The sequence below is a fragment of the Mastigoproctus giganteus genome, chromosome 11 (genome assembly GCF_048544385.1).
Source record: "Mastigoproctus giganteus isolate SK-2022 chromosome 11, ASM4854438v1, whole genome shotgun sequence".
NCBI classification, from domain to species: Eukaryota; Metazoa; Arthropoda; class Arachnida; order Uropygi; family Thelyphonidae; genus Mastigoproctus; species Mastigoproctus giganteus.
The window spans coordinates 21,350,304-21,374,661 of NC_143585.1; the positions used below are offsets into that span (position 1 = coordinate 21,350,304).

General features: G+C 35.1%; 1 protein-coding gene across 3 annotated transcripts in view; it reads right to left on the minus strand.

The window, feature by feature from the left end:
• Window positions 1-24,358, minus strand: part of Oatp30B (Organic anion transporting polypeptide 30B) — a 157,989-nt gene that overhangs the window by 32,645 nt on the left and 100,986 nt on the right. For all 3 annotated transcript variants that reach the window (XM_090385245.1, XM_090385246.1, XM_090385244.1), the window contains 5 exons: window positions 22,800-22,880; window positions 14,568-14,685; window positions 11,213-11,381; window positions 6,044-6,228; window positions 2,765-2,829 (listed from right to left, as the gene is read on the minus strand). In XM_090385245.1, the coding sequence (XP_090241371.1) occupies window positions 2,765-2,829; window positions 6,044-6,228; window positions 11,213-11,381; window positions 14,568-14,685; window positions 22,800-22,880 (618 nt within the window). The remainder of the gene's footprint in view (window positions 1-2,764; window positions 2,830-6,043; window positions 6,229-11,212; window positions 11,382-14,567; window positions 14,686-22,799; window positions 22,881-24,358) is intronic.

Here is a 24,358-nt window from a genome sequence, read left to right on the forward strand (position 1 = left end):
TCAGGAAATGACCACCGCATATCCTGGAGCAATATGGCCTTAGTTGCTAATGCTCCTAAAAACCAAATAACAACAACAGCTTCACCCAAGATTTGTAGTAAATACTTTCTCACTGGTATAATTCAAGATTACAAAGTAATATAGACAGTTATAAGATTTTGTAAATATTTCAGAAGGGCAAGTCCACATGTAATGCAATGTTACCGCAGGTTCATGTGGTAACTTACATCTAAGTATTTAGTTAACACCCTGCTAGCCTATGGTTATCCAGAGGCAAATCTTATCAGATTAACAAACTTATAGTAATAATAATAATAATAATAATAATAATAATAATTATTATGCCTGCTAAAAATATATCACAACAGGGAGTAGCAGCAAGATGTGAGCAAAAAAAAAACACACCAAATAAGGTAATGTAGAACCCCCTCGGGGGAATGTTCGACATCACCTTATTTAGTGTCTATATGAGGGTAGTTAATTCGATAGCCATCATTGTACCCAAACATCTTTTTTGCAAGTTTGGCGAGAGTGGTTTTGCAAGCAATTTTCTGTTACAATACATTTACACTGGTAATGAAGTTTGGCAGTCATTAATGGCCAACAACAAGACTTTGGTTGAATGGTAGTGCTGTAGGACCAACGGACATATCTGAAATGTGGCTCTACAGGAAATGCTTTTGCTAGCTCAGGATAATAGCATGTATTGTACGGCATGTGACATGTCATTCTTTAAGATGCTCAAATTTCAAAGCTTCATACTATGAGATATTTTTCATATCTCCTATCATAAATGTCAAAGTCTTTGCAAGTAGTACAGTGGTTATAATCATGTTCTCTGCACACCAGCTGGAAAAGGTCTAGATTCAAATCCTGTTAATGATTTGACTTCCAGAGACCATGCCATACCATAACATGGCTACTACCTTACTCCTTAGATGGAGTAATCCTGTTAGGGTTGCTTTTTTTTTTTTTTGGTTAATGCATTAACCTCTCCCAATAGACAGGAAATTTGTCTCATAGCAAATGCAATTGTTCTGAAACCAGGACTGATCAAGATGCAGCGAATACTGAATTTTGACACCCCTATTTCTGTAGTCATATAACAAAGAGATTTGTTCAGGCTTAGTGCAAACCTTCTAACACTGATCCCATCAACTTGAATTTTGGAAACAACTTATGCGGATAAGAATGACCAATTGGGAGGTCTATTCTGAATAATGTGCATTGAACATTTTTGCAGCTTCTCACTGACAACTTCCACAAAGCAGAATTACTTCCATATGTTTGTCTTTATTACCATCAGCCGCACTGCAACAAAAAGAAAAAAATGATACACAAACTGAGAAGCCTATGGTTCCAGACTTATGGGATACTCTGTACAATAAAAACCTATTTTAAAGAGTAATTCTAATTACTTGGAGAATGGGAAATGTGATTATTTTTCAAACTGCTAAGTAATAACAAAATATTGCTTATTAAAAAGCGTATCGTAAGTATTGTTTCAAATCTGTCAGATCTTTTACTTTACAATGATTCTTATCCCAGGCTATCCAATATCCATTCACTGTCCAACACAAAACTTAGAACCACCTTTTCCTCTTCATTTATTCTTTACTTCTGTTTTCTAGCATAATCTTCCTTTACATGTATTTCCTGAGAACTACAATCTACAGAAATTGAAGTCTAATGTCAACAAGTATCTTCTATCTTCACAGCCTTTAAAATCCATGCATGGCACTAAATACTAACTATAAGTTCTAATAACTCTTGTGTTTGGGTTTTCATTAAAAAAAAGTTATTGAATTGGTGTTGTTGTTATGGAGCATTGGTATCTCAGGCTAGATTGTGTCAGCAAATGCTGTCTGTACTTGAAATGAAAGCACTTCAGCTGTATAAAGTTTAGAATCTATTTATTACCAGTAGAATTTAGAAACATTTTCTTCAGATGTTTTCTCCTCGCTTTTTAGTGATTGTAATCCCACTGTTGTATGATCACAAAAAACACCAAAAGACCAAGCTGGCAAACAGTTTTTCAGTTTTGTCTTTTGGAGGAGAAAAGATCTGCAAAACATATGAAGTTTTTTTAGAGATTTTACAAAAGTGAAGTGTTTCATTTCAAGTATTTAGATAAAGACAACCTGTATAACATGCCATTCAAACATTATATTAGTTTGTACAGATGTGTTTAGAGACTGATCTGCATGAAGTGTGGTAGAAAAAATTCATACAAGAAAAACTCTATTCTCTCCACCTGAGACTGGCCAAGTGAAGAGTACAGGAAGAATTCCTCCGCTCTCGCCAATGGGATTCAAACTCGACCCTCTTTGAACCAGTCACAAATGACTGAATTCTCAGAATAGTTTGATTTTTTGTAAGTAGAAAAACTAACTTTTGGGTAGTATCCAGCAACCTACATAGTAGACTGATAACTCAGCCATGGAAAAAGACTATGGGCAAAAAAAAAAAAAAAAAAAAACACACCTCTTCCTGATAATATTTATATTGACTGATTTAAACCCTACTCTAGATACTCTTCCAAATGGGTGGCAAGCAACAGCCTTACTGTACCTTTAAGTAACAGATATGTCATTATGGATGCAGCAATTTTCAGCTGCTTCCAGTTGAAAGCTACTATATTTTTTACAAATTCTTTCCTGCAATAAAGTTCTGAATGCTTAATTTAGTACAATGAAGATTAAATAATCAAATTTACCACATGAAAAAATACTAAGCAAAAGAAGCAAACAAACCATGAACTTACTAAACAAACGAAATATAACAAACTGCATTCCCAAGGCAAAAGACCTTTCCTCTTCTGAAACAGACCTGCAAAATTGATGTTTACAACCTTATAGGAAGTTCACATTGCTATAAAAGTAATGATGTACAGCTTAACAAAAAAATATTCATTATATAAAAATCTAAAGTGACTTAAATTTATATTTTAAAAAAATACTTGACTGATTATAGTAACCTAATAATGAAATCATTCTGCTTTTATAGAAGGCAGGGAGGGCTCCAAAATGTTTCTTAAATAGTCAAAATAAAGGTATGATCCTCCAAATCCATCAAAGTAGCAAGGATTTAGGATACTACTGCACAGTCTTACAGTAGATATCCTAGGAAAGGGGAGAATGAACATGGATGGCTCTGGGCAGGTATTTAGCTACCCTCTATCTGAGGGTAGTTAATTTGATAGCTATCATTGTACCCTAATATATATCTTTTTTGCAAGTTCAGCAAGGGTGGCCTTTCAAGAAAAATCATGTTACAACACATTTCCACTGAATACAAAGTTTGGCAGTCATTAATGGCCAACAAGACTGGTTGAATGGTAGTATAAAACTATCTTTTCGTTGGATGAGCCAAATAGTAATTGGTGTTTAATTACTATTGTTTTACTATGAATTCTACAAAGAGTTCTGTAAACTTCATGTTTTCTTTAGTACACAGTTCCATGAATTTTCAGTATGCAAATGTTTGACATACTTTACTAGTTTTAGGTAATGAGAGTTCTCCCACTCTTTTCTCTCTACTTAGTCTTGCTCATATGCAAAGCCGGGCCTCCATAGCAGAGTGGTCAGGAGCGGGAGTGCAGTAGCACAAGCTCTTTGAGTAGACCGGGGTTCAAGCCCCTGACTGCTAAATACGGTTGATCTGCCAACCTGCACTGGACCAATGTGGCAGATTGGTCCATTTCCCTCAGCATGAATTGTTGAAGAGGCTTCCATCCTGCAGCGGGTTGATAATGGCTGCAGTTTTACTTTTTTTTTTTTTTATTCCAAAAATAAAGTCCTTTCATGCATAGCTGCAAGAATGCCTTTTCTTTGCCCAATTTAGCACACCATGTTATCCAGTCTTCAGTGAATAATCCTATTACAACATTAGTTCAATAATTCCCCCCCCCCCCCCAATTTTTCATATCCTTTCAACTTAGTGTTCAAGATAATAATACACTGCCTTCTGAATGCAAATACATATGCAGCTAACATCAAAACACAACTCTATGACCATGTGAAAAATTTGTGAAAGTACTCTCTACTCTACTTCACTGTCCAAGCAAGTAATGGGATCAGTCAAAGTTGCCAAACAGTAAAATACTTGGCATACATTTTCTTTTTCTTTTTACGAGGATGACTCAATTTTGGTAAATAATTGGCACTACATTAAAAATTTTCCAGGACATTTCAGGAGCTTATCCCATCCGTACACCAGGTTTTTAATACCATGTTCATAAGTCTTCCGGTTACTACTGCTACAGGATGTTGATTCCACACAGATGTGTGGAATCAACATCCTATCAGCTGATTTTACAGTTTTCCAAAAAAACATGAAAATAAGATGAAATCCATGTGTAAGGAAGACACTCAATCACTTCACAGCATAGATTTTGGATGGTTACCAAGGTAGGTTGTGTGTAGTCAAGCCCTATGATGTAACAAAATGACACTTCAGTCAAATATCCAAGTCTCTTGTTTCCGATGGCATATCACAGAGGAACTTCAAGGATTAGTGCATAATTTTGTCAATTAACTACTTCTACTCTAAATGTAAGATGTCATAACAGCATAAGCACAAGTGGTATGCAGGCAAAAGGCATGCAGATTGTCTGCCATTTGGTTGACAAGAATTCCATCATAAAGAGATATTAAGTGAATTTTTGTTCACTCTCAGCACTCCTATGAGAAACTGTTAAAATGCAAAGCATGACAAGATATTTTGGCAATTCTTATATACTCTGCATTTGTTAGCTACAACCAAAAGATAACTGTAAACCAATTGCTCCTCCTTTCATATTAGTTTCTGATGGGTCCTCACAATGAAATGCAGAGCTGATACTGAAAACCATCTATTGCTTGATTTATTCCTTCACATTCAATAAAAATAAGAAGATATACAAGAATTATAAGGATTTTGAAATTTTTGAAATTGACTTGTTTGTAGGCAGCTCTGCTGCCTATGAATAATTCAGAATTGCTACTCTGATTTAGCATGCTGCAATCAACTTCCAAAATGGAAGTGGAAGTTTTAACAACTGTTGGTCTAACAAATTAATACATCGCATTCTTTAATATATCAAGGAGCAATAACCTCAGTAAATGAATGCAAGATACATTTAGCTGAAAAAAATGTTTAAATTTTCAAAAGTTCATATCACATTTAAAAGGAATAAGCAAATTTCTTTACTCTATCTCCAGAAGAGAAGAACATGAACAGATTTTCAGTACTGAGAGGATAACCTGCCCAGAGTTATTAGCTCATTGCTTGCACCAGAAGTTTGCAATTCAAAAGTTCTCTCAATTGAGAAATTTATTCATTTGTCTTCTTTCAAAACTTATTTTGGATAATGAACTTGACTTGGACATAATTCGGTGCAAATAGTGACTGGACATTGTATTTGGTAACTTTGAAAAATTGTTCATATGGTTTTCTCACACTTTAACCTCTTCTTTAGAAAGGATTGTCAGTTTAGTTAAACATTTTAAAAGACAGTCAACATGTACATATATTTAAGTAAAGGAATGGGACTGTATTTCAATGGAAGTATTGAAATTATTTGATACAAATGCTTCACTGTATTGCACATAATTGAAAATTACTAATATTGTTTTTATAACTGAATAATATCATTTAAAAAAAGGAGAATCTGTTATTTATTGAAAACTGAATGCCCTGTTTTGGCTCTTACTGAATTCTTAGTGTGAATGGCTTCAATTCAGTCTTGTTAACTTGGACAACAATAATAAGCTTAACTCTGTGCTCATTTCAGAAACATCTTTTTCTACAAGAAAAAGATCACCAAGGGGGGCAAATCTGTTCTTCATTAAAACTCAAGGCACCACTATTATAATTGTTTTGGTTGTGATGAGATCCTCATCAGATAGTGAGCTGGCTCAATTAGCAACCCTGAATAACTGCATGACTTTATTAAAATAGTTCCCAGTTTTATATTCATTTTATAGATAAATAATCGGCAAGCTGTGAGAATATACACTAAATTTATTAATACTTCAACAGTTAGACATAACTTAAAACTTACCTGAGTGTTATCATTAGGAGAGGCATTTGTGTAATTGAAACAACCAAAGTCATGATAAACAGAAGAACCATAAAAGGTATCATTGCCTTGCACACCTGAGGACAAGGGCCACTAGTGGCTAATGGTATAGCAGTCACTTCCCGATTAGAGTGGTTATTTGGAATGCAGGCACAATTGGTGAAACCCTATCAAAAATAATAAATATATATAATAAAAATAAATTTAAAAAAATTCAAAGTCTATTTGAGGAAGAGGCCTGCAAACAAACAATATATATATATAAAATGTATTAATAATAGAGGTAGTAGAGAAAGGTTACAGTGATATTAAGAATGGCATTTAATATATTAAAATGGATTATGGACAAGGAGCACTACTAGATGTAGCAGAAAGAACCCAACGACCATAATGGTAAGTAGGTAAGTTTGGTCCTTGAGGTTGTCACAGATGTTCGCTCAGATATGCCAGATTTGTTATTTGGTTTTTAGGAGCATTAGCAACTAAAGCCATATTGCTCCGGGGATATGCAGTGGTCATTCCCTGACCTTTCCGCATCCTCTGTATTTGGTGGTGACGGGCTCGAACCCCGGTCTAATCAAGAAGCGTGTTCTACGCACTGCTGCTCCTTCCCACCTGCTCAGATATGCCAGACAAGCTGTACTTGCTACTTGGGATTCTAAAATGCTGATGAACTGATATTCGGGTGACACTCAAGTCAAGTGGAACCAAGTTTGGCGAAGTCCGGACAGTCTGTGACAGCCAAATCCTCTGCTTGCACCTTCACGATGATTGGACTGTTAATAATACTGGGTATAACCAGTGGTGAGCTATAGTGGGCTCGCGAGAGCTCACTGTTATATTTTTTTGAAAATATGCAAGCCCATTGTTGAGACGATAATTTATTTTACAAATGAAATCCTGAATGCAATTATTGAGTATCCAGAGCCAAAACTACGGTGGGGTGAGCGAGGCCCCGTTCCCAGCATTTTAATGGTGCAATCGATCTGTTCATTTTTTGATTTAATTACAGTCGGACCTCTGTTTAATGAATTTCTTTATAGCAAATGTACAAACCTGTTAAAATTGTTTCCGTAGAACCAAGAAAATTTCCATGTAACAAACGGATTAGGAAAGAACTTTGTATGCATTGTTCACACCTCTGGCCTTTAGGCAATTTAGGTAATTAGAAAGTGCAAATTAAGGGTGAAAGGAATTACCATTTCACAATGTTAGTGGTGTCCGTGAAACCTCTGCTGTCGCATACCGAGAAGTCACGCTAGTCAATATGCTTTCCATAGCCAGTCAGAGGATTAAGAAGATTCTCGACACGGATTATAGCCTCTAGTCAACCTATGTTGTGATTCCCCTTTACTCTGACAAACAGCCGTATATTTTTCAGAGAAGTGAGTGATCCTTGCCTTCCAGTAAATTTCTTCTGTGTATGTTTACATGGTCACAGTAGCAGAATATCTGTGTGATTCCTTCCGACATTTTGCACTGTATTCAAAGAACTAGAGAGAGTAGCAACGTAGAGGGAGGGGGGATTGAGGCAACTTAGATATTACATAAACTTTACGAAGATGAAATGTTGGCAGATTTTGAAACTTTGTCGAGTCAGTCACTATGTACAAAAAATGTTCTAAAATATAATGGCATACAGACAATAATTAAAAAAAAAAAAAAAAAATCACCAATCTCCAAAAGTGCGAATTAAGGATGATTGCTAAAGGACTTGATGTGGAAACTATAAAGATCGGTCGTGTGTTCAGGCCACGATGAGCAGCTTGTAGCTTGCGGATGGCAATTGTGGGTTGGAGGAATTATCCTGCTTTGTACAAACATTTTGAATCAGAAGTTAAATAATCCAGGATTATTAAATCGACTTTTAAATCTGGAATTTCTTAACCATTTAGCACTAATGATCAACATCCTGTGGAAGCTCTCCTACCTTTCAGAAGCTTTACAGAATCACAATGGTAAAAGAATATAAATTAATTATTTGAACTATCAATACTATTACTAATTTGAAAAATTATGAAGCTAAAATTGAGAGCATGTTTAAGTTGAAAGAATTGATAGGGAACTGCCACTATTTAATTTGAGAGGATAAAAAAAAAAAAAGTAAAGTGCAGCCATTATCAACCCACTGCAGGATGGAAGCCTCCTCAACAATTCATGCTGAGGGAAAATGGACCATAATCTGCCACGCTGGTCCAGTGCGGGTTGGCAGATCGACCGTATTCAGCAGTCAGGGGCTTGAACCCCGGTCTACTCAAAGAGCGTGTGCTACTGCACTCTCGCTCCTGCCCACTTGGCTACGGAGAGGATAAGCTAGGTTAAACTTAATGGAAATGTTTGATTTAATATCAGAGCAATACTTAGTACAAATATGTTCTTAATCACAAAAGAGGATGCACAGTTTCTGCAGTGTTTATGAATTGTCTGTCTTATCTTTAACGATATGCAGGATGTGTCAAAAGTATAGGCACAAAAAAAAAAAAAAAAAAGATTTATTAGTAGCAGTGGCAAATGATGCAAGAAAGCAAGCTTATACCAGCACGAGCCACGCACACACTACCCATCCATACCCTCTAAGAATTTGTCTAGTTCTTCCTTAAATTTATTCTAATTTCTTAAAAAAAAGTCTTCTGAATAATTATGGAGATTTGGCTATTTGAATTACAAACAAGGTTACAGAGATTTAAGTGGAAAAAATAATAAAAAAAAAATAAATAAGTAGCCATATACCGAATGGGATCACACAGTATTTCATACTGGGTTCTTCATTGTTTCTTATACAGTGGACTTCTAATTTTCTGGAGTGATTGGGAAATAAGTCTTTTTGGATAATCAAAACAATGCATAATCCACAAAATGAAAGAAAACTTAACTTTATTAACAGACATCATATTAATATTTATAAAAGTACGCTACTTGAAAAGCTTTGAAATAAAATTTAATATGTACATACTTTTTTGCCTTCCTATGAAATTTCAGAACATCATCTTATCATAATGAGCAGAGTTTCCTTGTTGTTCCATGTAGTCAAATGAAATCTCATTAAAGTTGATCCTTTCTATATATTGATCAATTGAAATCAATTGATGTTCAATTGAAAGAATAATCTTTTTCCATTTTAATATGGATGCAAAAAAAGAAAAGGAAAAAAAAAAAAAAAAAAACCTCTGAGAAGACTTAAAATTAACCATACAGTAAAACTGAAGGATTACTGAAATATGACTGAGATATGTGAGCTAGTAGAGAGAAAGCAAAGGTGGGGATGAAGTTCTGAGAAATTCAAGGACCTTACAAATGTAAACAAGAATCCATATGTTGATTATGTTATCTGACTTAGACATTCATAAGCTGTAGAGATCCCCAGTTAACCTGATCTGTATAATCAAAGTCCATTGTATTTGTTAATGACTGATTTTGTTTATTTGTTCAAGTGACAATATGAGTGATGCAAAAGTAAGCTAATGATACAAATGTTGAGAGGATGATAAATAACATTTTAGTTACACTATTTCAACAACCTCCACACAAATTATTCAACTGTTAATGTTACTTATTCAGCAGTTACTGATATAAGTTTAGAGAAAAAGAGAGAAAGAGTTGCAAGACTAAACATATATGTGAGGATTTGATCAAGGTATTTTAGGCTTGAAAAGCTTAAAGCTAACATGTGGCACAAACTAGGGGACAAATACTTAAATTAAGGAAAGATACCTGTTGACTTGATATGAAAATTCTATTAGCCAAAGGATATATATAAACAGTCAGGAAAAATTACCACCTAATCTCGCAGAACTACAGAACTTATGCAATTCAGGCAAGGATTGGATAAAACTTAAAGAGCATTAGATGAAATTAAATGACAATTTTTTTGTAAGGCTGCTGCTGAATAATCCTGGTCTAGTTTCCGCACGAATTTTCCTTTATTAATATTGGATAATAAGAAAACTTTAAATAATCAAGTTTCCTGGCAATCAAACCTTGTTAGCTTTCCATGTAATGGACAAAAATGAAAAACATTTTTGTAGCCCTGAACTTTAATAGCTTCTTCTTCTCTTTGCTTGAGTTGGAGTTTGGGCAGCCTCTTCCAGAATAATGCTGTTTCATCATCAGTCTTGATATACATTTGAAATGTATTCTGGAAAGATGTTCCTCTGCCTTGATATGTGTTCTTCTAGCAACCCTAAAGCTGCTAAGGAACTGACTTCAACTTCACATGTGGTGCCTCCGTAGCCAGGTGGGAAGGAGCAGCAGTGCGTAGCACACGTTTCTTGATTAGACCAGGGTTCGAGCCTGTCACCACCAAATACGGAGGATGTGGAAAGATCAAGGGAATGACCACCGCATATTCCCTGAGCAATATGGCCTTAGTTGCTAATGCAACTAAAAAAAAAAAAAAAATTTCACATATCAGTTTAATCTTACATTGCGCTTTACTAGCTGGCAATGACAGCCACAGCAGATGATAATCAATCTCTCACCACAACAGTCTCAAAATAATTCTTGACCTTAGCTTGAATAATCTGAAGGTTAATGAATATCAATAGCCGATTTTGGTGCCCCATCCAAACTGCTAATCATTGTCTCATATTTCCATTGTGATATAACAAGTTCTGAAAACCCTTAAAGCAGCAAATGGGGTCACAGATTCTGAACTTGAACAATTTTCTCCTCCTTTATTTTTATAGATTTAACAATTGATAAGTAGCTGAATACATACAATGAGAAACAGCTCTATAGTGAATGAAACTGTTTTTGTAATGAGAATTCCATCCATTTCACTATACGGGAGAACTGTTTAAAAGCAACACTTATCAAACTCAGTGTTGCTTTTATACGGGAGAACTGTTTAAAAGCAACACTGAGTTTGATAAACAAGCAAGGTAATCAACTGTATGTTTATTTGGACTAAATGGAACATTTATCAATCAGTGTAAAATATATGTAATTAAAAACCCAGAACATTCTTTTCTCTCTCACTTTTATTTAGAGTAAAACCAAACAAAAAATAATTTCAGGGGAAAAAAAAAAAAAAAAAAAAAAAAAATTTTGAATGATTTGATCACAATTTTTTTTTTTTTGTCAAAAAGCTGCACCACAAATTAAGTAAAAAAACCTGTACCTATCTTGCTCTATGTAAAATAGCAAACTCACATCGTCTGGACGGGGTTCCATTTCAGCACGGCATCCAGCATGACATGGAGAAAAATAAGTAATGCCATTCCTCCCACATACAGGCTGAATGTCATTAGGATTACAGCGGCAACCCATGTTGCAGTCTGCAGTCAAGTTTACTTGGAAGGCCTCCCGTTTATTCAGAGTCCTTAAAAGAAAGAAAATAAAATTACAAAATTTTCTAAATACCTGTAGTGTTTTGCACGAGAGATAAATCTATGCAATCATTTCAATATGTTCATAATAAGAGCAAAATAGATATCTGAAATGTTGTTTGTTTGTTTGTTGTTTGGTTTTTAGGAGCATTAGCAAACTAAGGCCATATTGCTCCGGAGAATATGCGGTTGTCATTCCCTGACCTTTCCGCATCCTCCATATTTGGTGGTCACAGGCTCGAACCCCGGTCTAAATCTGAAATGTTAACTGTATAATAATCCTTTTTCGATACATATTCTTGTTATGTGTATAAAAAGTAGAAAAAAATTGTTACTATTAAACCTGTTAGCAATCCTGAAATCACTGTAAGATTAGTAAACAAATAGGTATTTGGTAGGTTCCCAAATGTAGAAGCTTATGGCACCAACATATAGGAATATTTCTCCATTACATTTCTTCTTATATATTATATTCATAACAGCATTACACATTTCAGCTGAATAATGTTCAACATCCAACAAATGTTTGTTAAATACTATATACTTCCATATCCTACTACAAAGATTTCTATGGTTTTATGTATGGTTTGTGATACCCAATACCTCAAAATACTAATTATCCAAAGTCCCAATATTTTGGATAACATTTTTAAAATTATTATTCACTTAAAACAGGGATTACTGCAATTACACTGTATAAATAAATTTGAAATATTTGAGATTCTCTTACAAAAGCTATGAAGATAAAGATGTTTAAAAATTGCAATAAATTTATAAGCTACTAGGGTGTCAAATACTTTCACCAAACAATTCAACAAAATAACTGGAGATGATCTCCAGCTCTTTTTATAAATAGAAAATATATAATCATTCTAAAAGTGAAAAGGTAAATTAGTAATAGTATTCACCATATAGTGCAAGGAAGCCACTGGCTTTTGCTGCACTGAAAAAAAAAAAAAAAAAAAGCAAAAGAAAAAGCAAATTATATGCTTCCTCTTCACAAAGGTAACTATCCAGTTGGTCTTTGAATTTATTCAAACTGTCAACCTCAACTACCTGCAAGGACAACTTGTTCCAGCAATTAATGACTCACTGGCTAAAAGAAAACCTCTTACAATCTAATCTAAACCTCAACCCCTGTAATTTGAAGTTACGACCCTCTAGTTCTGGAATTTTTTTTTACAAGAGTAAGAATTTTACCTTCATTTATTTTACTAATCCCTCTCAGAGCCTTATAACCCTCAATCGGGTCACCTCTGACTTGGTGACCTGATTGAGGATTGCCTCAATAATTGGAGTCTTTCCTCATACGGTTGTCCTTCTGCTGATCTCACCATTTGAGTTGCCCATCTTTGAACCCTTTCAAGAAGCTCAATAACTTTTTTCAGGTCTCCACACTTGAACACAGTATTCCAAATGTGGTCTTACAACTACCTTGTACAGAGGGATTATGACCTCCCTATCTCTACAGGATTACATTCAATAAATCATCAATAGGACACCATGGGCTTTCTGGCTGCCTGTTTATATCAGAAAACTTCATATCTGCTCATATTGTAACTCCCAGACTCCTTTCCTTCTCCACTGTTTTTAATTCAACCCCACCAAGTGTATAATTTATTTGGGGGTTGCTATTCCCCAAGCATAAGACCTTGCATTTAGCAGCATTAAAACATAGCTGCCACTTCTCTGACCATCTTTCAAGTCTGTTCAAGTCATTCTGAAAGAGCTCTGCTTGGCTCTGATTCATTAATGACTCCACCAATCCTTACACCATCTGCAAATTTTGACATCACGTCTTCTATCCCTTTGTCGATCTCATTTATGAAAATGAGAAACAACAGTAGTCCAAGAACCAATCCTCGAGGGTCTCCACTCCTGACGTTACACCAAGCTTAGGAATATCCATTAATCGCAACCCTCTGCCTTCTGCCCTGCATCCACCCAGAAATCCATCTCAGAATCTTACAAGTGATTCCAACCTGTTAAAGTCTATATGGTAAGCTCTCACGAGGGATTAAGTCAAATGCTTTGTTAAATCCAAATAAACTATGTCGAAATTGTTTCCTAAATCCAGCTCATGAGTAACTGTGTCAAAATAGCCTACTAATTCAATTAAGCATGATTTGCATCCTTCAGAATACTATATCTATCTAAATGTCCCTGGATTGCACTCTTAATCATTACCTCTAAGATATTTCCTACCACTGTAGTCAGACAAACCGATCTGTAGTTAACAATTTCACTCTTAGAACTGCTTTTATGTACTGACAATACACTAGCATTTCTCCAATCCAAAGGAATCTCCTCTGAGTCCAAACATGCCCTCATAATTAGCCTCAGTACACTTCATCAAAACTACATATGCCTAGGCTTAAAGACAGCTGCAGATGGCATTTGGATAACATCAGAATAGGAAAAGCAACAGAATAAGGCTCTTGCAGGCAAACAAGATCTTGTTAATATAAATACAAATTTGTCAACTAAGTCATCTCATTCAGACAGTCTTAAACAGAATAGGTAACACACCTTGAACCATGTTCTTTTACCTATGTAATCAATATGCCACTTGCATCAATGTTACAGGTTCTAGAGGGTCAACTGACATCATTTCAGTAAATGATGAATATAGCTAAATTTTTAATATATATCAACCTCACTAGAGCAGCTAACCTGATTATCACTTTGGATGCCAATAGTAATTCTACCCTGTGACACTATGTTTGCATGGACTCTAGAAGCAGAAAACTTTTCTGCAAAAAAAATATAATAAAATAAATAAATAATAAATAAAAAAGGTGATGAGACATAACTTAATAACAAACCAAATACCTTCACTTGTGCCACAATGAAAAGGACAACAGTTTGAATCCCATAAAGAGGGGAGGATTTATGGGCTTTTTTCATATTGCAGCTGCCAGTTAGTCATGGATAAGGGTAACACCAATTTGTAGTAAGAGTAATGAAAACCAAACTTGTATACCAATTAAATTGTTTGAGAACAATAGTCTTGCTCTTGGTTTTTATGATTAAGGATTATTTTTCAAAACAGAAAAAAATCAGCAGTTTCCCTTAAACTAATATTTTAATGCTATTTTATCAACTTAAAGCTTAACTTATCAAGCAAATGGAATTATTTTCATGTGCTTAATAAAAATAGGAGAAAAAGCATTACTTACACATTGGCGTAAGGAAGGGTGGCACCAGCCATTCTGATATTATCACAGCCCAGAAAATAAAGCAGAGTGTACAATCCCATACAAACCAAGTTGAAGAATAACACAAACTGGATTGCTCCTATGGGAGGAAAAAATGAAATGATACACTGGCTAACTGACTTACATTTTGATCAGAAAAAACAAATTTTAGCATGTTAAACAATGTTTCAAAGATATGTTAAAACTCACATATCTCACAAATATTGCCTCCTCTTCAAGGAAAAAAAACAAAACAAGGCTTGTTTTTTTGCTCTCACTGTTACTTTTTTAAAACAGATGACTGTACAAATTCCAAATCTGCCCTGCCATAGAATGCTATTCCTATATCTGGGGTGATGCCCCAAAACCTTTCTTAAGATCAGATTCTATTCAAAAGAGAGCAATCAGGTTAATTAGTGATATACCTCTTACAAACACTGTCTACTAGGCGAATTATAGCCAAAGAAGCTTATGCACCATCAAAACCCCACAACAACAACAACTGAAAGATTGTGCAAGGCCTAAGGGGTAGAATTTTTTTCAGCCTGGTCTGTGCTTGTTGACAGGAGAGACTGCTTCAACAGGGATCAGGTACACTTAAATAGAAAGGGTGTGAGAATATTTTCTGATGCTACCAAGGCAGTGTTAGATGGGTCGGAAAACTGCTAGCTTGGGGGGGGGGATACACAGACTAAAAGGTTAACAGTGGCCATAGGCAGAGGCAAAAGTGATTCTTGCACTGCTGCTATTAGAATGGGCAGCAGCCTGCAAAGAAAGGTAATGGAGATTTCCAGGATTGTTGGGAGTCAGTGGAACAAGTAAATACATGGGCTGCGTTAGGGTAACTAAGAGTAGGAACAGGTGCATGTATACTTGCATGTACACCAATGCTAAGAGTATAGTTAATAAATATGAGTTTGAAGTGCAAGTCAAGGCATCATTGATATCGCTGGGATATCAGAGATGTGCTGTCACACAGATATAAGCAGTGCAGAATTTGAATTGGGGAGTACAATGTGTACAGGAAGGAAGGGAGGAGGTGTTATGCTATTAGTTAAGGAACACAAAATCTAAGGAAGTGCATCCAACTGATGTTGGAGCACAATGCAGTGCTGAGTCTGATTGGTGTGAAATAAGCATTGGGAAAGGAAAAATGAGAGTAGGTGTGTGTTATAGGCCTAATGAATCTGATGAGTATAATGAGCAATTGTGCAGAGAAATAGAGTGGACCAGTAAATCAGAATGTCTTATAAATGGGGGATTTTAATCTTCCAAAGATTGACTGGAATTTGTGGTTGGTCACTCTCACACCTAGCAAGACTTATGGATTTATTTTATGAATGGGCAGCAGCATGTTTGATAGGCAACCAGAAGGAGTAATACTCTTGATTGATTATCAGCAGTGATTATTCATGCAGATAAAGGAACAACAGGGTGACAGTGATCACAATGTACTGAGGTGGGAATTACTTAAAGATATAACTACCATCAAGGTTAAATGGAAGGGCTTTTGTTTTCGTAAAGGAGACAACAGAGGTCTCAGACAGCTTTTAAATTCTGTACAGCGGAATCAACTGATGATGTTACCTAAGTTGAATTCTAAATGGGAAGCCTTCAGGGACTTATTTTGGAAGCTACTAGGCTTTTCATTCCAACTAAGAAATACTGTTCAAGGTTTAGGCCTAAATGGATGTCAGATGAATTAATGAGGCTTGTGGCAGAGAAGAAGAATGTGTGGGATGCATATAAAGTATCAGGTGACACGGAAGCCTAATCAAGTCACAAAGGAGGGTTAGGTAGATTATGAGAAATCATTGGCAAAGGATGCAAAGAAAAACAGCAAAGAGTTCTTTACTTATGTAAACTCTAGAAGGAAAGGGATGAATCAGATTGGACCACTTAACATAGATGGGTTGACTATTTCAGATGATCATGCTCAGATAGCTGATAAACTGAATGAGTATTTTGTATCTACATTCACAGGAGGAGTTATTCAATGAAGGGAGTGCCACAAGTTAATCAAATGCTAACAAGGAGCTAAGTGATTTTGTAATAACTGAAAGCAAAGTGGAGGAGAACTTGAAGTTAAACATAAGGAAGGCACTTGGGGTGGACGGGATCTATCCAGTTATATTAAAGGATGCAGCAAAAGAAGCAAACCCTTAGCCATAATTATGAGAGCATCCTTGGACTCAGGGGAGGTCCCCCATGGACTGGAGGTGTGCAAATGTATCACCAATTCACAAAGGGGGTTCAAAAGGTGATACAAGTAACAACACACCTGTTAGTTTAGCTTGTGTTCCAGAGAAAATAATGAAGTCACTGGTTAAAGAAGCATTGAAGGATCATCTAGACAAGACTACAGTAATAGTTAAAACACAGCATGGGTTTGTTAACAGAGGACTTTAACAGATCAGATAGGGCCTTATACACTTCAATCAGATAGGACCGACGAACATTAAGAGAATTTTCATGTAATATAATTTCTATGGTTTCTGCAAAATTAATAGTCGCATATAATTACGTTGGATACTAAGTGTTTTGGCCTCGTGAAATAAAAAAGTATGTTTTTCGTTAACGATATGAAAGGCTAATTCTGATGCTGCTGAACGAGAAGCACAAACTGAGGCCGCATGTTGATTAACATAAATATTCAAAGGAAAACACGTGGAACCTTGGTAAGATGAGTCGCAATCACCGCAAAAAATGTTGTATACCAGGTCATTAATTTGTGTGATGAATGAGGAAAGGATTGAGTGATTGTTCAGTATAGTGTGTAATTTCCATATTGGCCTGGCCACAATTTTAAATTCAGTCTCTTTAAAGAATCTGTTAAGCTGTTTGTGCCACTGTTCAACATATGGGACAGAAATAAAGTATTTTTTGATATTACTATTGTTGGTTGGTGTAGTATTTTGTATCCTATCCTTAACTTGTACCCTAATTCGGTTTATTGTAGCAAGGGGATCACCCCTGTTTAAGAATCAGCTGGTTAATATTTGTATTTATGAGCCCAAAGCAGATTCCGTTGTTGAATATGTGTAGGCATTTAGAAATTGATTAAAGATAATCGATCTTTTGTAGGTGAATGGATGATAGCTGTTATAATGTAGAATCATACTGGTGTTTTTACGTTTTCGATAGATGTTAAATTAGATTTTGTGAGTCCCAAGTAAGCGTGAAATTTAGAAAATTTAATGACTTTGTACCCGTATCCTCCCTTTCCAATGCAAATTTGAGTCTAGAATGAATATTATTAAACGAATGTAAAATGTCTTGGACAGTACTACTATCAGTAATAACTAGAACATTGTCTAAATACCTCCCATAGCATGTGATATTGGGTTGAAAAGGTGTCAAATGTATAAGCTCAATTGTTGAGAGACAGATTTCCGATATTAAGCCACTCAGGCTCAATCCCATTGGCAAACCAAAAGTTTGTTTGTACACGTTGTCTCGAAAGGTGATATAGTTGGCCTCAACTAACAGTTTAATTAAGTGAAAAATTTCCTTAATAGGAAGCTTCGTATAATTAATCGGTATCGAGTTATTATTTAACATATCCCAAATAATATCTAATGTATATTCAACATTTACATTCATATATAATGAGGTAACATCTAGTGAGAATAAATTGTCATTGTCGCCAAGTCTACAGTCCTTAAGGTTATTAAATAATGTATCATAGAGTTCTTAATCCCAAACTGTATCACCTGTCTAAAGGGTTTTATAATGCTATATACATGTGCCCAAGGATGAAAATGCTGAGTTTCTGTAGGAAACAATAAGCCGAATAGGAAATCCAGTCTTGTGTAAATTTACCTGACCGAAAGGTGCAGGAATATTGTATGTTCTGGCCTTCAATTCCTTTAACTGAGCCATAGTAATGTAGTCATTTTTTCGATACATGGTTAACGTTTTATTGTATTGACTGACTAAATTGGTAAATAGTGCCGGGTCTACTTCAAGATAAGTGGAGGTATCTGAAACAACTGATTCTAACTTATTAATATAATCAGGTTTATGGAGTATTACTACTGTATCTCCTTTATCTGCCCTCTGTATAATAATGTCTTTATTTTCATGAAGTTCCCGTAAAGCTGAACTGTCATGTGTATTCAATTTAGGAAGTCTGGTTTCTTTTATATTATTCACCATTTGGTTAACTTGTTGAATAAATAAATCTTTTTGTGGAACATTACGAAGTCCAAATTCAATATCAATTACGCACTGTTTTTTTAGGTAGTTTTCGAGGTGGTAAATTATAATTCAATCCTTTGGATAAAAGTGAAATCTGGTCCTGTGATAGCGTATACGAGGAAAGATTTGTAACCTGTTGATATGTCAGTTCGTTGAATGCTGGGCGAGGGAGTATTTGCGAACTAGCTGATGTATTCTGTGGTAGCATGTTGTGTGCATGTGGGGGAGTCGTCACCCAACTTGTATACACTTGGTCGCAAGCTTGCGACATGTTAGAATTCGTATGAACGTGTCTTGATCCTCTCAATAATGTTTGTAATTTGTTAATGTGTCTGTTTTTTTACATATGAAGCTTGTGCTGTTGTTGTTATTTGGTTTTTAGGAGCATTAGCAACTAAGGCCATATTGCTCCGGGAATATGCGGTGGTCATTCCCTGACCTTTCCGCATCCTCCGTATTTGGTGGTGACGGGCTCGAACTATGAAGCTTGTGCTTCCCGTCGCAAATCTATGGAGGTCTTCAATACAGACCAATCGTTAGAATGTAGATAATTTTTTAATTCATCGCGAAGCTTCCTAACCTGGGAAAGGTATTTTTGTTTATTAGAATATTGAGATTTTAAAGCAAGTTTAACGATATTACACGATGTTTCCGAAGTTTGCTAGGGTCAATTTAAATCAAAAAAATTTTGGGCATAAAACACCTAGCACTTGCCACATTGTGTAATATCGTTAAACTTGCCTCTTCACCCATCCATTCGCTCCAAATGTTTGTTTAGTTCTGCCTTGAATTTATTTAAGCTATCAACTTCAACAATGACAGATGGAAGTTTGTTCCAGCAATCAACCACCCACTGGCTAAAGGCAAATTTCTGCACATCTATTGTACAACTGTCTTTCTTCAATTTGAATTTATGTTTCCTCAGGTGATTAATCTGGGCAAGAGGAAGAATCCCATCAGCATTGAGCATGCTCAAACCATTCAAGGCCTTATACACTTCAATCAGATCACCTCACGGGTGCCTAGTCTCCAGACATTGTATTTCGCAAAACTTAAGTCTTTGATTTAATAATAATTTCTGAAACCGTCCTTCCTTAACTTGAATTTATGCCCCTCATGTGTGTAGTCTCAGCAAGTGGAAGATGCTATCAATATTCAGCTTACTCAATCCATTCAAGGCTTTAAACACCTATCACCTGCAGATATCCCTGCAGGCACATAGTCTTGAGATGCTGCAATTTCTGTATATGAGCACTCTTTTGTTCCTTTCACCAGTCTGGTTGCTCTTCTCTGCACCTGTTCCAGTAGATTTATATCCTTTCTAAAGTGAGGTCTCTAGACTTGAATATAGTATTCAAGATGTGGCCTAACTATGGCCTTATACCTCCTTATCCCTGCTAGCAAAGTTTCTGTATATATCACTGGCAACATGTCTGCACTGCTCACAGAATTTCATGTCTGAGTGCACAATTACTGCCAGGTCTTTTTCATTCTTCACTACCCTGCAAGCAGTGAAGTGAACTTACCACACATGTGATGTTACTCTGCAGTTACTGCTACCCATATGCAGTACCTTGCATTGCCAATGTTAAACTACAACTGCCATTTCTCAGCCCATTGATCCAATTTCATAGATCTTATTGCAGTAGCTCATCCTGATAACTGTCATTAATTACTCTGGAAACCTTTGTATCATCTGCAAACTTAGACATTAACTTGATATCACTGACAAATACTGAAAAGAATGAGCCCAGCACTGAACGCTGAAAAACTCCACTAATGGCACACTGCTCCATTTTTACACCAGTCTTTAATGTGCAACAGTATCAAAAGTCATCCTGTAATCCAAGTATATGATGTAAAAATTATTTTTTGCATCCATTCCTTGGTCACTGCATCACAGTAACCTATGGGATCGATTAAACAAGACCAGGCCATAACAAATCCATGCTGCGATCGCGGTATAATTACATGACTGTCCAGATGTCCTGCATTAGCGGAGCTATGATGCAAGAATGCAAGTTTACAGAGAAACATTTAGCAGCACAATATTAAATAGGCAATAAGGAATGGCTCGACTACATCAAATATTTGAAGGTATACAAACAACATGAATAAAAATGATGCCATGCTGTCATCTATGCCTCCAGATTTTATTTTGTGACCTGCTACATAAAGGTTTACTATAGGAATCATACCATGCTCTTTATGGTTTACTGTGCAGTGTAATAAAATGTCACAATATGAACTTAAAAAAAAGAGAGCAAAAATAATTGGTTTAAAAAGTAGGCAGTGGTTCTTAATGAAGTGCAAAAGATGATTCTAAAAAGGGGGGGGGGGTTGTCAATTTAAGACAAAACCTAGAGGTCAACTATTGAGATATTCAAATAATTCTGGTAGAATTATTTGAATATCTCAATAAAAATCAGTAAGGTTGTTGGTTGGTTTTTAGGAGCATTAGCAACTAGGGCCATATTGCTCTGGGAATATGCAGTGGTCCTTCCCTGATCTTTCCGCATCCTCCGTATTTGGTGGTGACGGGCTTGAACCCCGGTCTAATCAAGAAGCGTGCGCTACGTACTGTTTCTCCTTCCCACCTGGCTACGGAGGCGCCGCAATCAGTAAGGTACTGCCAGGTAGTATAAAAGAGAAAGGTTTCTATATACTATATCCATTTAAGATGGCATACTTTAAATCAACTTGTCCTCATAAACACTAAATTTATCAGTGATAGAGTATTTTTGTGATGTTTAAAATCCTGCTGAAATTTCTGGGGTGAGTAGTGGCATAATTTTGTTATCAAAACAGTGGTGTTAATGACATTTTTCCTACAATTTTTTTAAAAAACATCTAATCAGTCTTTTTACTAGATGTATAATTAGAGTCTATAAGAAAATAATTAAGATGACTGCTAGCATAAGATGAATACATTTAATAAGAATTTAGAACTTTATTATTGTTGTGAACCACATCACAGGGTATTCTTTAGTAGGAAATTAATTAGTTATTTACCAAATTGTGTCTAAATATTCACAGTTGTATTTTAACACGGTGGTAAGAGAATCACTTATACTTACAATTTTTCTAGATGACATTGATATGTAGTTCCTCATCAATGCAAGCTTTTAATCCTTTTATCTCACATCTTGTATGTTAATATGATTGCAGGTGACAGTCTCCTGCTACTTTAGAAAATGTGGACACAAATTTTGTAAATAACTAATTTATATTTTCTACCAAAGGAGCCTCCAAGATAAGAGTTGTAGAGAATTTTTTTTTGAGTATTAAGTATTGCAATTAATTTACAGGCTTTTGCTACACTAAACAAAAAATAAAAAAAATAATAAATAATAAAAATATATATAAAAAATAAAGAAAAACAGCCTATGTGTTTTGCCTCCTCACATAGGTAACTCCAGCTGACCCCTGAATTTCCCTAAGCTGTCAGCATAAACTACTGACAGAGGTAGCGGTAACATATTCCAGAAATTTTACAACTAACTGATTAAAAAAAATCCTTTCTACAAACCAGTCCATTTGGCATTTATATTTTTTAATAACATCAGTTGGTCCCACTGAAAGTTAATCCAAGCCCATTACATATAACCAGCTTTGTAAAAACAAAATCCCTAGATATTGAAAGGGATATAAAACTTTTGAAAAATAACTCAGTTTTATATTTAGTGAAGTGGCATAGCAAGAACATTGTAAATGTAAGAATGTAATAATCCCCCCCCCCCCAATACTGGTTATTTCCAATATGTCTACTTATATAAGGCTTGAGGATCGTGAATTTCCCATTTGAATTTTGATACCTTATAACTAAATAAAGCAATATATTTTCTTTTATATACTATTAAACAATGGTATTATTAATGGAGAAGGTTCTAAGTTTTATACATAAAATAATTACAGAACAAATAGTAAAACTATTTTAAGTATAGACTTTCAGTTTTACTAACTGGTTTAGATGTTTTCTTGAAAAATACAATAATAAAAATAATTCTGACCTACCTTTTGATGTCAACTGAAACCTTTTTAATAAATATCCTCCCATGAATATCCCAACACAAGCACCTGGTATAGCAATGCCACCTAATGGAAGATAAACAAAGTTTTAAATTGCAGGTATAATACAATTAAAATTATTTTTGGTTTATACTCCCAAGAAAGCCATACAAGCTGAGGAATGGCATTCCCAGATAAAAATTCCTGATCTGTTATTGTTGCAAACACAAAAACATTGAAACTAACTGCATAAAAATCAATACATAAGCTTCATACATTCCTTCAACTCATTCTTTAGAAGACAGGCTAAACAAATCATAATGCAATACTGTTTGTTAATATCATTACAGTGCTAATTGAAATTGACAAAATACATCTAATTTTCCTTTCAAAAGTTTAACAGAAATTTACAGAATAAGAAAGCAATGCATCACAGGCATGGCTAATGTAGTACAGGCACTCCTCGACTTACATACTTAATTGGATTTTTCAAGTATGGAAGTCCAACTTCGGTCTTGTAAGTACTAAAATACATGTACAGTACTGTAGAGTATAAAACACTGAGATCATAACCCCAACAAACTACACCAGGCCATATGTACAGTATTGTTTACTGTATTTTATGATTCGTAACAGTAAAAAAAATGAGCAATCAATATCAAAGAACATGGCACAGACAAATTGAAACTAACATGATAAGCACAAATGAGATAGGGAGTAACAAGTTTACAAAACTTAAAAAATAGGAATGAAGAGAAGATTCTGAAAATTTATGTTCTTATATGATAAGTGAAGGGGAAACACATTTCATCTTAATAACATTAAAACCCACAGAATTCCAGTTATCAGTATTATCGCAAATGCAATAAGATTGAGTTTACTACCCATTTATATTAGATTGCACTAACAGAAAAGCCCAAAAAACCGGAAACTGCAAATTGTTTTTATTGTTTTATGTTAATGACCTCCAGCAAATGTGCTTTAGAAAAATATCACAAAGGAGTTCAAAAGCGATTCTTATAACTGAACATAGCAATAAACAGGGAAAGTGTAGAGCATCTTAATGGTTTGGATTGGTTTTTTTGAATTCTGAAATTCTATAAAGCGGCTGATTCTAGTGATTATGTTGACCAGAACTTACTTATTTCACTTTATGACGGGCTTACGATTGCCAATGACTGAACCACATAGTGCTTCCTCTCAGGAAGTAGCAGCATTCGTAAACATGTTGGCCATGTGTTTTGTTTTTGTATCCTTTAATGAAAAGTGATTTGTGTGTTGTGCTTTTTTGACATAAATTTATATAAAACTAAATACAATTTCCATTATAAAAATGACCTTATATAGAGAAAATTTCAACTTCTGAGGTCTTGGAATGAATTACCAAAAAACAATGTGTTATTGGGTTCACATTATATTTTCAAGATACAATGGTGCCTCTGAAACAGATTAATATTGTAAAGCCAGGGTCCAACCATACACGGCAGTTGATTTTGGTACTTGCGCACTATTCAAAACAGTTGATATATTTTTGATATACATTATTTTTATTAATTTTGAGAAGT